This window comes from Schistosoma mansoni, chromosome 1 (assembly GCF_000237925.1).
Source record: "Schistosoma mansoni strain Puerto Rico chromosome 1, complete genome".
NCBI lineage: Eukaryota > Metazoa > Platyhelminthes > Trematoda > Strigeidida > Schistosomatidae > Schistosoma > Schistosoma mansoni.
Genome location: NC_031495.1, coordinates 24869932 through 24886299, shown reverse-complemented (window position 1 = coordinate 24886299; position 16368 = coordinate 24869932). Strand labels below are relative to the sequence as shown.

The window sequence follows — 16368 nt, the reverse complement described above, 5'->3', positions numbered from 1 at the left end:
TTCTACTATCGTGTTGGTATGTAACTTTCTCATTTAGGTTTCGTGATAGTCAATTTAGTTGAGTCCGTGGTATATTAGTTTAGACTTCCGTTTATGCTAGTTTTTTTTAGTCCAGCCCCACTTTATATACTTCACTTTGTACTGGTGGGTAATGATATTAGTTATCACTGCTAGTATGATTTGTTAATGTAATATTTAGTATTAAAAGTGATACAGCTAACCAGAAGGATGGGCCTTTTATAACAAAATAACGTAAGTATATAAGGACCATTAACAGGAGAACAACACGAATAAGTGTTAAGAATGATCAAATGATATCTTCTTTTTAAGCTGCTCACTATTCAATAAATTAAGTTTTATCTGTTAAACCTGATTTTATCCCATCACATCATTTGTGTCTTACAGACTCGGGTTTTACGGTTGCTACTTTGCACACCTGTATGTATTTTTTTGTATTTATGCAAGCCGTTCAAATAAACTGCACTAGTTTTTGTTTGAATAGGTGTTTTAATGTAATTAGAGGCAATTTACACTTATTTTTTAAAATTGAATACATATCCGTTCTTATACACCAAATTTTGTGAATTAAATGAGATTTCTATTGTAGTATGCTTATATCTAACATAATAGATACCAACGTACTGAAAATGGTATGGGATTATTTACCTCTAACAATATATGTTTGGGACTGCTTTTTATGTGCTTGCTTGTCTTTTACCTTTAGTCATTTTCGCTGCAACTGGTTATATGCTGTAGTGAAAGTCGTTCTTTTACACATCAGTATAACGAGACCAAATTAACGTAATCAGTACTAAAGTAGTAGGATTAGTTGTGTCAATGTTGGTAAAAAGGATCAGGGATACAAAATATAATCCGAGAAAAAATTCGAAAATTACAAGATGTGAAGTGATAGTAAAACTTAGAATGTAATGGAAAGCAGAGTAAATGAATCCACACAATTAAAATTGATTTTAAGCCATATTACTCCATGCCTTTTAAAAATTATTCGCAATAATCGAGCAAACCTCAACCAAGTATTATGGACCCACCATCTTGACTCAATATGTCAGTCAATGATTTTGCGGACTGATAACTAGTTTTAGTTTGTCTGCTTATGATCTTCTTCCTACACCAACCAACATTGCTCGTCGAAATACAGGGCGGTTGGACATTTGTAATAAATATCTCAGCTACCTCAGTTGAAGCTTCGCAATCTTATAAATCGATTCAGTATCTTTGCTTACTACCTTAGACTTAACCTCAAAATTATTTATTTAGTGGTTCCAACATACCTGATCAATGTTTTGAAGACACTTATGACCAAATAATAATAATAACCTATAAACGTCATGTACTTCTAAAGAACGCGTTCCACAGTCATACAGTAAAACAGAATAAACCACTACGTAGCGGACATATCGTGTACGGTGCAAGTGACAGGAGTCGGCGGAAACCAGTCGAATTTTCCATATTTTAAACAAAAGTAGTTGTTTTGAGTGCCTCAGAAATTCAACTATTTTCTGTTTGTCGCAGCATTTATTAGGAGATTCTCCCATAACTTTCAAAGAGGTGTTCATTTATTTTCATCCACTTCTAATTTTCTTTATTAATTACACATCTCAAACAGAATTTCGTTTATTATCTCTTACTGCTAAAGTTTTCAAATGTTGACTCTAGGGTGTTGTAATCCCATGGTAGTTTAAAAGTTATTTTATATAATATTCGAGGCTTATTTTAGCCACAAATTTATTGAATATTTTCTCATTCCTTCTTCTGTTGGTAGTAAAAAATCAAATCCTCCGCTTTCAACATCCTATCAGTGGATTATTCCTCTTATGCCTATGAACACTAAATGTAGATATAGTCATGTACGAGATTCTGTGTACTGTGCCACAGTTGTATGGGCTCTGCACCAGTGTTTTGCGTGAGTGAAGTTTTAACAAAATCTACTTTGGAAACATTTTATAATAAAATACTTAATTTTCAAGTAAAACATTTGATCAAAATACTTTGAAATACTTAATTATTTTTATATAAGTCTCCTGGAATTTAGATATTTGTCGTGTTTATTTAAAACAATACAGTCAGATTTACTTTCAGCGTTTTACATTTGATGTATAATATATTGAGAATTTAGCAATACTACGGAAAACTACATTAATGTTTGACCATTAGCATTACCTGCTTTCGGATTTTACCTATCATGCCAAATTTAGTTAGATTCAATTAAGTTGCTTCACTTGTTACGTGTAAAAAACATCATTATTGTATGTAGAAAGGTCGAAATTCAGAAAGTGGTTTAGATAGGATGAATAGCGTAGGGTAGTCTAGTTAGTGAAGTTATTATCATTTATTTTCAAACCTACAGTCACCCTACTTTAAAAAGTCTGTTTTATCAACATGAATCTTCCACTTCGCAAATTCTTTTCTCTTCGAGTCGATTCAAATGATAAACGTATTAAATGGTCATAACTTCCATCCATTTTGAAAGGTATTTTTTACAAGTTTTAACTGTTCTTAAAACTACTAAGATTTGGTAAGACATTAGTTGTTTTTTCATAATCTCTTCAATAATTTCCAGATTAAATGAATATTTAAGAAATAGACCTGTTAAGCTTCGTTTTTTTGATGTCTACTTTAATAGATTACTGATAATTTTCCAATATACTGTAATAATGATAATCTATTTTATCATAGACGAATCAATGATGATGAAGGACGTCATTATGAACTTGGTCAAAGTGCTGTCAAGTGTATGCGTAGCATTTTAATGGGTTGGATGCAACAATCTGCGCGGGTATGTATCATTATCATCACTATTATCATTATTGATTACGATTTATTTGATTTTTAATGTTCAAGTTTTCGTTTTTAAATGTTTTTTGTTCTAATGTGATTTATTTAAAAGAAAGTGATAGTATGCTGTGTTAATGTGAGGAAGATGATTCAATTGTTTTATGGAGTTTCCTTATAATAACTTCTAGAAACAATAAAATTAGTAATTAGCTAATATCACTAATTAATTTTTCAAGAGAGAACGCAAAATAGTCAGTCAGTGATAATCAATGTAAAACCTGCTACTAGTATGTGTTAGCCCAAATTATCTTATCATACTAACACGAGATGAAATCGACGTAATGAATGGCAAATGGTTTGAAATAATGTCGTGGAAATTGTAATGAAAATGACTAGATATTGAAGATATAGTGGTGAATACATCTGCACTATTGTGACCGATTCTGACCCATGTCACTCAGCGTCTCCAATTAGCACAAACTGTTTTGATTAAAAGATAGATATTCTTAGAGTTTCGTTAAATCACTTTTCGATTAATCGTAAGGAAAAATGGATTTTTTTTATGTGGAATTTTTAAATAAGGTTCTCAAGTAGTTTAAACTTAACAAAGTCATTTGAATATATTACCTTCTTGATTTTCTCCGTAATCCCTACTTTAAAATTCAAAATATAATGAATCTGAAATATGATCTCATTCAATTTGTTATTTGCAGTTGGAATACTTTAAAAGAGTTCAAAACTTGGATACTTGTCTGCACTCACGTCTTGATTATGAAACTGGTGAACCTATTTATGATGATCATTATAAGAACTTACAAATGGACTGTATTGGTCTGTATGTAATTCAGCTGGTTCAAATGATTCATTCTGGACTTCAGGTTTGTTGATTTTGATAAGAAAATATGGTCTTTACGGTCGAATTATTATGTAGGCTGATTCAGTCAAATGATGACCTCGTGAAGGTGTGGTGTCATTCATTATACCCTAAATTCTATTCATCACAGGAGGTAAAATAATAATTATTAACCACCAACCAACTAACTACATAAATAAGGAGTGAATAAATTTATGCGATAACTAACATTTTTCTGACACGTCACTGACTTTCTCCACTAAATAAACATGTTTTAATCTGGAAAACTTGCAGGTTTTTTCAGTATTTTTATTCGATGAGGCTGTATTGTTTGGATACCCTGAATTAACCAACTGATGGTTATTGAGAAATTTCTTCTCAAAAAATGTAAACTTGAATTTCCAAAACATGGGCTACGTTAGTGCTGACCTTGGAGGATACCCTAATTTTGTCCGTACACAAAGTAATGTTTGTATAGTGAACAACTTGTCAGATTTTTCAACAGATATCAATGAACACTGATTGTAAACATGTATATTCATTGCAACATACTCAACCTAAATCCTGTTCCTGTTAGCCATGACAGATGGAAATGTAAAATTGCCCATGTGTCAAAGGTTTTGGAAAATTCAGCATGTTGATATCTTATAGAGGTTCCTAAAGGACGCTTACATCTTTTTATACATTGTCAGTTGTAGATGCTTAGAGTGGACGGGAATTCAAGTAACCGACTTCACACCATATTTTACTTAGATTTCCTCTAATAACATTCTCTACGTTTTATGTTCCTGTGATACTGCATAGTTCACATTAATAATTACATTTAAGATTTTTGCTAACCATAAACATAAACAAGATCGTAGTCGAAGAATAGGTCGTTTATCCACTGTCTGGCAAATATGATCACGGGATCTGAATTCATTTCATTCAAGAAGTTCCTCATACTAAATTTTCATAGTTAGTTTATAACTTCTACTTTCTCTGAGTCAAGATTTTCATGAGCAGAGTTCCTAATCCTAGTCTTAACATTATCTTTACTGCAGCTTCATTGACTGTTGTCTGTACCTTTATCCACGAAAATTGAAACTTAGATGGCCATACGAGTGTATGACATCATGTTCAATTTATTCACTTTAAATGTTCCTTTCAGATTGTTTACACGAAAGACGAAGTAGCATTTGTTCAAAATCTTGTGTTCTATTTGGAAAGAGCCTACCGTATCCCAGATTATGGGATGTGGGAACGTGGAACAAAGCAAAATCGTAATATGACTGAATTACATGCTAGGTAAGTGTTTATATATATATATATATATATATTTTTAAAGTGAATTATTTATGTATTTTTAAAAATAATGAGAGAATATTGCATTAGTTGACTTATATGGCGACCTAAACTGGTGGCTTGTTTTACAGAGTATTTTGTCTCTCATCAATAATTTGTCCATTCCAGCAAAAACATCCTTGGTAGTGAAGTAATTCAGTATGATGACTTATAGCTCTTGTCCCCAGTATTTTAATCAGAAAGTTCATATTATTCCACACATGTCAAAATAGCAATTTGTGTTTGTTATATCTTAACATCGACCAATACGTATAGACGACCTTAAGCAACCAATATGCGATAAGGAGAAGAATAATAATCTATAGTTGACGGTTAGCCCAATAATAACTAGCCCTGAACGAAGAGGAAGAACACAGAAACAATGATCATGAGTCCAAGATCGTTATTATTTTCCGGACGTTCATTTATATACATATAAGACCAGATCACACCACACCATAATGTGAAAAATAACAATTATGCATCATCAGTTCAAAAAGTGGCTATGAGTAGAGGAGACTGTTAATGATAAAATTGGCAACAGATTGAAAATAGTAAATCATACAACAGTAGTTAGTGGGTTAAACAAAATCTTATGATCCTATAATATATATATATATATATATATATATATATATGAGTCCATAAATTATTTCTGGAAGTTACCATTCCTTTAGTTTTCGTTCGGATATAATAGTGTTGTATAAAGTTAAAATAATATGTTGGTCTGATCATCCTGATACATTTTTCTTCTTCCAATCAGAAGTGCACTCTGACTTGGAGAATAGTTGAACAAGTGTTGCATTTACTTCATTCATTTCAGTCGATCCAAATTTGCGACGAGATCAAATGAACATTTATACATTCTAAAAACTAGATTCAACTCTAGTATATTACCCAGACACTTTAAATCACATGATAGCAGATGCTAATAGAGTTTTCATCATTTTTACCCTGCTAGAGTAAATAAAAGTCCTATGTAAATGAACATAGCTTGGTCTTAAATAATCGTTTTCTAACTGAAAGTTCATATAGTAAATCTGATTTTTTTATTGGCTTTTTCAAACGATCACTTTGTTAATATTTTCATAGAATATATTGTCGAGTGTTAATGATTGGCAGACTATGGTTAACAAACAATTTGAAGTGAAATATAGTATACCTAATTATGTTTTATGTTACTTATGGGACGCATTATGATGCAATGGCTATTTTGTAAATTGTTGATAATATTCTTGTTTTTTCATCTGTATAAAATTGTGTTTCATCTGGATTATGCTTTATTTATTATGTAATAAATTGTGGATGAACTATGTAATATTTTTGATTTTGAAATTGTTATAATATTATTTTCTAATTAGCTCTATTTGTATGGCGAAAGCTGCATTGGAATCGGTTGCTGGATTCAATATTTATGGTTATGAAGGCGGACATTCTTCTATCCTTTTTATGGATGCTGATGCCCACAGTCGTAATAGAATAATTATGACAAATTTGTTACCTAGAGAATCTGCATCAAAGGTAAATTATGTTCCTTTTGCTAGTGTGATTTCATACTCAATATCATAAGTTATGAAAAGGGAGTCGAATTAAAATATTTCGAGTTAGGAATAATGTCACTTCCTTTAATTGGTTCTTATCAACTACATAGGATCTTAAATGTCTCTTCTTGATGGTCTGGGATTTTCAAATTTTCAGTTTCATTTGGAATCTGTGAACCATATCGTGTAATATAACCATTAAGGAAAATGACATAGATCTTAGTTTGGCGTATTTATTGTTGAACACTAATTGAAGATCGGAACCTATCACTTCTCAGGCCGTACAATACTGAACGAAGAATACCTAAATTTCAGGTAGAAGGAAAAAGGAACTTGAATTTCTTTGAAATTTCAGGGACATCTATCTGATGAGTACTGATGGCTATAAAAATTAGCCATGAGTGTTATGTTCCATAATCTAAAGCTAATCAGCACTTTAACTAACATCCCTAAAGGGAAATAAAACAGACTGTATCAAACTAAAATAAGGGCATACACTGCTTCATACATATGTATTATGATGGTTCGATTGGCTGACGAAATACTAGAATGATTGAGATGGTCAAAATAATAAGCTACCTATTTGGCCTTTTCCTACACATCAGGAGAGAAGGAAACCACTGGTTCGCTGGTTGATTAAATATTAGCGAAATAAAACGGACATTTATTTGCCAAATATAAAGCTAACATGTTTTGAATAAGCTGTTGATCAGATAAATAATTAACCAATAATGAAAATAATGATCACGAAAGAAGCGGTTACACTTTAATTTTATACCTCATGCCAGTTCGTTGTTATTCTTTTTGTAACTGTTGTTTCATGCTTTAGGGTACTGATGCTTCACTTATTCCTGCACTATGTTGGCCAGCTTATGGTACATGTTCAACTAGTACACGATTGCCAGCTCTGGAACGCTGTGTAGAACGTCTAAAAGGTGTTTACGGCTTCAAACGGTTTACTCGAGATGGTTATGCTACTGTTTTAGATACAGATAGCGAATATCAACCGGGAGAATTGATGGTATGCTGTAGTTAGTTATATCTTGGTCATTTTGATGTGTGGGCGAGAATGATAATGATTGGTTGTTTTGCTTAGTCAGACATGTAGATAGTGTGACAGGTGTTAGATGTGTTGTATATTCCTCTATCCTTATTGCTTATTATTATTATTATTGATTAATTATTCTTTATTGTTGGATTGTGCCGGATTTGGGTGTGGAAAATGTATTTACATTCTAGTCAGGCTAATCACGTGTTCTTGATCTGAGTTGTGTTGAAGTCCTGTAGAATAGACACTGGGAGGGAATCTAGTGTAGATATTCGTCTAAGGTAAATTACCGTCCCACATACGTGTAAAAAGTAAACTGACCGTTATAACACATTTGTTCTCTGGTAATCAGTGAATTATAAATGTTTTGTTTGTTTTCGTCCAATAAACGTGCTAGTTTAGGACTTTTTATGTAGTCGACTGAAGTTTTGTATACAGAGCAATCGATTTAGACTCGCTGGTACAATTCTATCTTCTTCACCCTAGTCCCGAGATTTTGGTTTCAACTTCTTTTGAGGTCGTTGGTAGGCTTGGCTAAAGAGGTCCAGATTAGAACGAAACATTTTCTTCTAGTGCTTTTATGTTTTCAATAGTGCTATGTTTTGGTTTGTGGGTGAGTGGAAGTAGTTAACAGGAAATTCTTGTCCTGGGTTTCGTGCTTATTGGCACTCGTCAGCAGGGCAAGTGTTTTATCTTTTTATTTTCGGTAATTTATTAAAATCTATAAACTCGTGTAAAATATACAGTGAGAATATGTAATAAAATGTAAAATACAGTTGTTCATAACTTGTCTATTCTCATTTTTGTTAATCTTGGGTTATTAATAAAAAGTTAGTTAATGAGACTGAAGACTCACTTATAGATCTTACTTATTCTAGTTGTCAGTCTTAATTGCAATTGTGTTCGAAAACGGAGAACTAGTATTTGAATACCTACTTACTTACTTACACTTGTTACTCCTCGTGGAGCATAGGCTGCCAACCAGCACTCTACATCCAACCCTGTCCTGGGCAATCCCTCCCGGTTCTTTCCAGTTGCTATTCATCCTTATCATATCTGCTTCCCATTTTCGATGTAGTGTGTTCTTCGGCCTTCCTCTTCAGGATTCCAAGTTAGCGTTTGCCTCGTGGGTATCTGATTGCTTATATCAAATTAGTTTGAAATGGTTTAGATTCATTGATGTACATTGTTCTTGAGGAATGTTCTGGCTGATTATTAAAGTTTAATAATTACTTAAGTTTATGTGAATAAATGATATTTTTTTCATCATTTTAAATAGCTTAATTGTTTTTGTTATCCGTCTGTAGAAATTTGTTGGAATCGAGAGTGAATGGCCAATGTTTTTCGCGTACATGATTATCGAAAGTAAGTTCAATGTCAGCCACTTTACTTTCAACTACATAAAATTGTATTTGTGATTCAGATAAAGCGTAGAGTAATCTTGAGACTTATCCTTTCATATCTATTGACTGTTTACTGTCTTCAATTTTTTTATCAACTGTAACTTAATAGCTAAAGTACACATTTGCATATTCAGTTTTGAGTCATACTTTTGTGTGTAAAGGTTAGTAATACTACTCTACTGTCCAAATTGATATGGATGGAGATTGTGGCCTGGTGGCTGAATGTTTAGTGCTTTTTAACTCTTAATCTACAGCTCCACATTCTGGATACATATGAAAGTAATTTTATGAATATTCTTCTATATTCACTGATTGTGAATCTTTTAACGCAGTATGCAGACTATATAAATTAATGGTCGGAACCGTATAAAACTTTCTCATTCATTCCTAAAGCTATCAGAACATTAAAAAGTCAACCAGCTACCTTATATTATTTTCATTAAAATCATGAACCGATCAACTTTAGAACATCATTGAAATCCTAGACTCACTGGACGACCTAATATGGGATTCCTTGGCAGTTTACACCCACGATCCCGTGCACTGGAGTCGAACCCAAGACCGTCGGTCTTGCGCGCGAACGCTTAACCTTTAGACCACTGATCCGGCATTCAACGGTGTTAATGTCTAACTTTAACCATCCCACGATATTGCGCGACCTATTTAATATTATCCTTTATTAATAAGACTTTAAAACTCATATAATTATATACGTGATGATTTGATTATCATATTAATCATTCAATTATTTGAATACGTTTCGACATCGGAATATTTAAATGATTGATAATTTTGTTGTTTGTTTGTTTCAAATTCCAGTCCACCTTGGCGATCATCTATGCAATGTCAAGCATATGGATGAGAGGCTATAGTTTTTTAATCTTGATAGACTCTATTCTAACGCTCTCAATTCAGCTATTATAATTTTTTAAATAGTCTATCTTATATTAGTACACTCGTATAGATTTGGATAATTTTTTTCTTAATGGTTTAATTGCAAATGTTAAAATTCACCGCTTTGAACGTTCTAGTCAAAAAATGATTATGTTAACTGGTATAGTGAGCCAATCAGAAGTGACCTAACGTGAAGGTCACTCGAACATCGTCAAAAATGACCTAAAGGACAAATGGGTATCGCTGACGAGAAATGGATTCCTTTTCCAAGGGGTAGAAGTGTATCTGTTTTAATGAGTATTTGTGCATATTATTTGGTAACCCAATGGGCTTTCTTTCCCACCCTTGTCTTCTTCCTCAAGTAGTCAGTTCGGTGGTGGTCGTTGGTTTAGCGCATAGCATATTATGTATCAATATCAGATCTCGGACATTGCCTATCAAACATTAACAGCATCACAGTTACTCTTCCAGTTTCATTGTATCTAAATCATATTTTATTACATTTTAAGTATTAAAGAATAGTTAATAGTTGGGAATCAGTTTTATACTACATTGTATTTCGTCAATGCATACATAAACGTTATGAAAAACTACACATCCACTTACCACTATAAAATCATCAGTAATGATTTGCGTAAATACTTACATTTTCAATAGTTTCTAGTTATATTGATAACTACTGTCAACATTTTTTTCATTTCCATTTTCACCAAACATTATTGGTTTTCATTCATATACTTTTCTAATTCTGACTAGATTGTTTAAATGGTGATCGAGAGAAAGCATTAGAATATGATCAATTAATGCAACCACTTCTTGTTCATCCTATATCGGAATCATGTAAGTAGTTAGTTAGTTCGATGAATGTAAATGTTAAAATGTTAAAAATTAACTTCTGGAATTATGACATTAATGAAGATCTGAACTAGTGAAAATAAATTGTGTGTTGTAATTTCTCAATAAATTTGATAAAATATTCAGTATTACTGATATAACTAATGGCGTCGATCTTTAACGTTCAACTCAAGCTTTTGTATGAGGAGTTAGAACCGTGGGACATCTGACAAAGTATATGAATGTAATGTTAACAAACTGAAGTTTACAATCATTTACAAAATATGAAATACAAATAGTATGATTTATAAGGGATCAGTTAATAAATGAATAGTCAATGATAGCAATGAAAGTTATAAACTAACAGGTAATTATTCACGAAAATATGTAGCAAAATGTTTTAACTATTGAACACTGCATCAAAAGTAGCTTTAGTTAGATTTCAGTGTAAACGTATATGTGTTCGATTTGCATGAATTACATTTCCGTTACTTCGAGCATCTTATACTCAAGTAATGAATGAGCATTAAATTCGCAACTTATTCACTAAGTTTAAGAAATGTTTATTCGAAATTCCGAAATTACTCTCTTTCAGGAGTGTAATTGATACTTTCACGAAAAGACTACATATATTATTGTACATTGTGTGTAAGAATATATTACTTTCTGTCTTTCATATCTTTGTACAAAACTATTATTCAAATCTGTTTTATGAAGCAATGGATGCTAAATAATGACGCAGATCCATAGTCTTTGTGAGGATATTTTATGTGGAACCTGTTTGTCCGGTAATCGCGTTAGTGCTAACTCAATACATTAGGCACACATATCTCCGATTTTGTGTGTATCTTTATTGTTGATCCTGACTGAGCCTGCTCTACAGACGTTAACGGTACTAATACATCATTAAGTTATTTTTATTCAGTTAGTCATAGATGACTGGTAGAATTTGTCAGTTTTATATTCTCATAAATCTATGCAATTTAAAGGGACATTTCCTATAGTGTTTTGATGTCCCTCGTTTTACAGAAATGATTTACAAGATTAATCAGTAGAAATTTGTTTTGATGTAGCTTGACTGTTGTATATTTTTGAATTCAAGCTGAATAAGCGGTACTATCCAGAAACTACAAGTTCAGGATAGGTTACCCACAATGTGCTTTCCAATTTGTGTATATCAATATAACTACTGTTTAGCTAGTTACAAGGTCTGTAATCAAGAGACTTTATCCTTACGCTCTTGTTAACCAAGTCTATTAAGTGACATGCTTACTCACCTGATAATTTGTAAACACTGTATCAAGATACACAATTTGTTTTAAATTTGTATCGTGTTGAATAATCTACTAAAAGGAGCAAGCTTACACTTTTTCTTCACAACTAAAGTCTTCAAGTTCAATTGGATGGCACCAAACATACGTATTTCAAAGACATTCGACTTCAATAGGGTCACGTCATTCCTAAACCACATATTGGAAATCTTAACCTCTTGCCCCCTTACGAAACATTTTTTTGGTTATTCCTTTTTCTTAATTAACAATATTTTGTTATTACATAAATAAAAACTACCTCCATATTTTCCTTATTGTGTATTATAGTCATATAATTTCACCATATTAATTAAGGTCTACCACCTTACAGTGATTAGAAGAGTTTTCTTCCGCTTAAAATGTCAAAGACATTGTACACAATTGTCTTTTTTTCTTGGCTCTTAATATGGCCTTTCAATTTTATCAGTGGCACGTTTCATAAGTATTAAGGTAATAATCTACATGAAATCCACTGTTGTTGATATAATAACACTGATATTAGTAAAATCATCATGAATTTACGAATATTTCGCTTGAAAGTAAAAACAGTTATTCACTCAAGTAATCTTTAATAATTCTTCGAATAACTTAATATACATGTATATTTTAAGAACTCTGTTTTTCCTGACAGATCATTGGCTCCCAAAATTTTATTTTGTTCCCACTGAAGAATTGGAAAAGGAACGTCGTTGCCGTGGCTCAGCAATTCGTAAAAGCAGTTTCCGTTTAGTCGGTGAATCTCGTTTTCTTTGGGGACAATCAGTCTATATTATATCTCAGTTACTTAGTAAGTTGAATTTTCCTTCTTTGTGAATAATTTGCAGATTGCAACAAGAATTGTGATGTACAGTTTAATTGTTCTATTTTAGATGCTAAATAATCCCTAATGTTATGACTGCTTGAAATGGGCAGAAAATTACTTGAATAGGTGAAGATAGGGGAACTGGTAATTTTTCTCACGAAACTGATCTTTCAATCTCGGTTGGGTGGATGATAGAAGACACAACTGTACTGAGCAACTAATTAAGTATATCTGAATGTATATTATGAAATTTTGAGTTTTTTATTTCCTCAAATAAAATATCGTTTATTTATTTATCCGGTGGTAACAAGTAAATAGCTAAAACTGAAGATGAAAATTAAAAAAACAATTGATGACTTTGTATTCACCGTAACACTTGAGTAATACATAAATTTAGTGATTTATTATAGATAAGAAGTGAACGTAACATTTTTTGGTTTTAATTTATGGTCTTAGTATCAAAGCTTGCACAATTGCTGTTTTACTCTCTCAGAATTCGGTTAAATATCAGCTTGATTAACTCCGCCTGTGGCTCTTCTAGGGCTACTGCCAGTCCCAAGCCCGGGTAAAGAAGGGTTGGGCATGGGGTTAGCAACCCCATCCCGCGGGGAAACAACCTTGCTAAAACAACGCTAACCAGAATAAACAGGTTAAACCATTTGAACTCTCTACTGGAAGTCGAAAGATCTTCATTCAGAAGAATTATGAAACTGAACGCTGAGATTGTTTGGAGCCACAAAACCGATATCTTTTCTAACAACCAGAGCAACAATTAATATAAGTACATAGAATGTCTGGACAATGTGAGAGACCAGGAGGACTAATAAAATAGTTGCGAAAATGGGGAAATACAACTTTGTGGTGCTCGGACTCAGAAAAACTCATTGGACCTAAGCTGATCAGAAAATGGATAGATTCGGGAAAGATGCTGTTGTACTCTGGCCACGAAGAGGAAAATGCTCTACACACTCAGGGAATTCTTCTGATGTTGTCCAAAGAGGCACGTAAAACACTTATAGGATGGGAACCTCATGGATCAAGAATCATAGAAGCATCCTTCAAAAGAAAGAAGTAAGTGATCACAGTAAATGCTATCCATTGTTACGCATTCACAAATGATAGCAATGATGACGATAAATACCAGTTTCACGAGAGGCTGCAATTAATCATAGAGAAGTGCTCAGGAAAGGACAGCGAAAAAGACTTCAAGAGAAGGAAATATGAAACAACTTTATGACACTACCAAGAAACTGGAAGAGAAATATAGTAAACCAGAGAGACCGATCAAGGGTAAAGAAGGCAAGCCAATCACTGAGATTCAAGAACAGAGGAACAGGTGGGTAGAACACGTTGAGCAACTCTTGAATAGGTCAGCTCTACTGAACGCACCGGAAATCGAAGCAACATCTACAGACCTTCCTATTGATGTCACTCCACCAACAATCAGAAAAATCAGGATGTCCATCAGATAAACTAAGAGTGAGAAGCAACAAGACGTGACAATATACCAGCTGAAGTACTGAAGTCAGGCGTCGAAGCAACTAAAAACATGTCTCAATTTCGATTCAGGAAGACTTGGGAGGATGAACAAGTGACGACAGACTGGAAAGAAGAATAGTTCATCAAGATACCAAATAAAGGAGATCTGAGCAAATGTGAGAACTAAAGGCATCACACTACTATCAGTATCAGGAAACTTTTTCAACAGATGTCGCTGAACCGGATGAAAGATTAAGTAAACCTTCAACGTCGAGATCAATAATCTGGATTCCGTAAGGATCGGTCGTGCAAGGACTGAATCACAACACTACGGATCATTGTTGAACTATCAGTTGGACGGAATTCGATATTACATATAAAATTCGTTGACCATGATAATGCATTTGACATTGTGGGTAGGGAAATCTTATGGAACCTTATTCGATACTATGGTGTACCTGAGAAGGTCGTCAAGATCACACGGACTTCACACGATAGACTTCACTGCAAAGTCGTGCATGGAAGACAGGTGACAGATGCATTCCAAGTAAAGACCGGGGTCAGACAAGGTTGTATACTCTCCTTCTTTTTCTTTCTTCTGGTGGTTGACTGGATTATAAAGACTTCAACATCTCAGGAAAAGCACGGGATACAATGGACAGTTTGGATGCAACTAGACGATTTGGACTTCGCAGATGACCTAAACCTTCTATTCCATACATATCAACAAATGCAGATCAAGTCAACTAGTGTGGCAGAAGCCTCTGCATCAGTATGCCTCAACATAACAAAGGAAAAAGCAAGATCCTCAAATACAACACTGAGGTACAAGTATTTATAGAAAATTGTCTACATAAGATACTGAAACTATCATCAACAGCCTACTTTGTGATAGAACAAACCAGGTTAGAGCTGAGGAGGAAATTAGGAAAATACGATGGAGGTGGATAGGGGATACATTTAGGAAATCACCACTTTGCATCACGAGACAAGCGCTTATCTGCAATCCTGAAGGGAGATGGAAAAGAGGAAAGCCAAAGAACACACTACATCAGGGATTGGAGGCGGATATGAATAGGGTAAATAGGAACTGGAAATAACTGGAGAGGAGAGCGCAGTACTGATGTGTATGGATAATGCCAGTGAAGGCTCTTTACTCGAACACTACCAGTAGAGTGAGAGCTTATGGCGAACTGTCATCTGATTTTACAACCTCAAGTGGTGTCCGACAAGGCTGTTCACTATCCCCATTTCCGTTCAACTTCACCATAGACCTACTGACGGAAATAACACTCTCGTCGACTGAATTTTCAGGAATTGATCTACCGGGAGGTCCACTTATCGACTTAGAATACGCAGATGACATAGTCCTGTTTGGTGAAGACGCTGACAAAATGCAGAGTCTTCTGTTAGAACTGAGTAATAATGCCAGGATGTTTGTTACTCCAGGACTGGCCTGCGTCAACACCTGAACTAAGGATAGGGAGTGAAGTAGTCGAACGCGTTGACAACTTCACTTATTTTGGAAGTCTGATCAGCCCTAATGGGTTGGTGTCTGACGAAATCTCAGCACGGATTCAAAAGGCTCGTTTGGCTTTTGCCAACTTACGTGACCTATGGCGAAGACGAGATATCCGTCTATCAATTAAGGGATGAGTATACTGTGCAGCAGTTCGTTCTGTTCTACTTTACGGCTGCGAAACATGGCCATTAAGAGTGGAAGATACTCGTAGGTTACTAGTATTTGACCACAGATGCCTTAGAAATATTGCTCGCATCTTCTGGGATCACTGGGTAAGTGATAGTGAGGTTCGACGCAGGCTATTAGGAAATGATGGTAAATCAGTTGATGAGGTGATGAATCTTCATCGACTGAGATGGTTGGGCCACGTGTTACGTATGTCTGAACACCGATTACCACGACGCGCTATGCTGACTAGTGTACGGGATGGTTGGAAAAGAGTTAGGTGCGGCCAAACCAAGAACGGGCATCAGTGCTTGAAGTCACTAACTTCTAGTCTGAGCCATGTTGGCAGATGCAGACTACCTGGTTGGGGTCCGCGTGACTATCGTAACCAATGGTTG

At 34.1% G+C, this 16368-nt stretch overlaps 1 protein-coding gene across 1 annotated transcript in view; it reads left to right on the top strand.

The window, feature by feature from the left end:
- Positions 1-1835: 1835 nt before the first annotated feature.
- The window catches only part of Smp_161680 (putative phosphorylase B kinase beta, kpbb), a gene marked incomplete at its 5' end in the record, with an annotated part of 45230 nt that continues 30697 nt past the window's right edge, over positions 1836-16368 (top strand). The window contains 9 exons of the mRNA XM_018793785.1: positions 1836-1924; positions 2698-2797; positions 3510-3674; positions 4800-4936; positions 6334-6493; positions 7343-7534; positions 8869-8926; positions 10615-10698; positions 12634-12789. Of these exons, the coding sequence (XP_018648263.1) occupies positions 1836-1924; positions 2698-2797; positions 3510-3674; positions 4800-4936; positions 6334-6493; positions 7343-7534; positions 8869-8926; positions 10615-10698; positions 12634-12789 (1141 nt within the window). The remainder of the gene's footprint in view (positions 1925-2697; positions 2798-3509; positions 3675-4799; positions 4937-6333; positions 6494-7342; positions 7535-8868; positions 8927-10614; positions 10699-12633; positions 12790-16368) is intronic.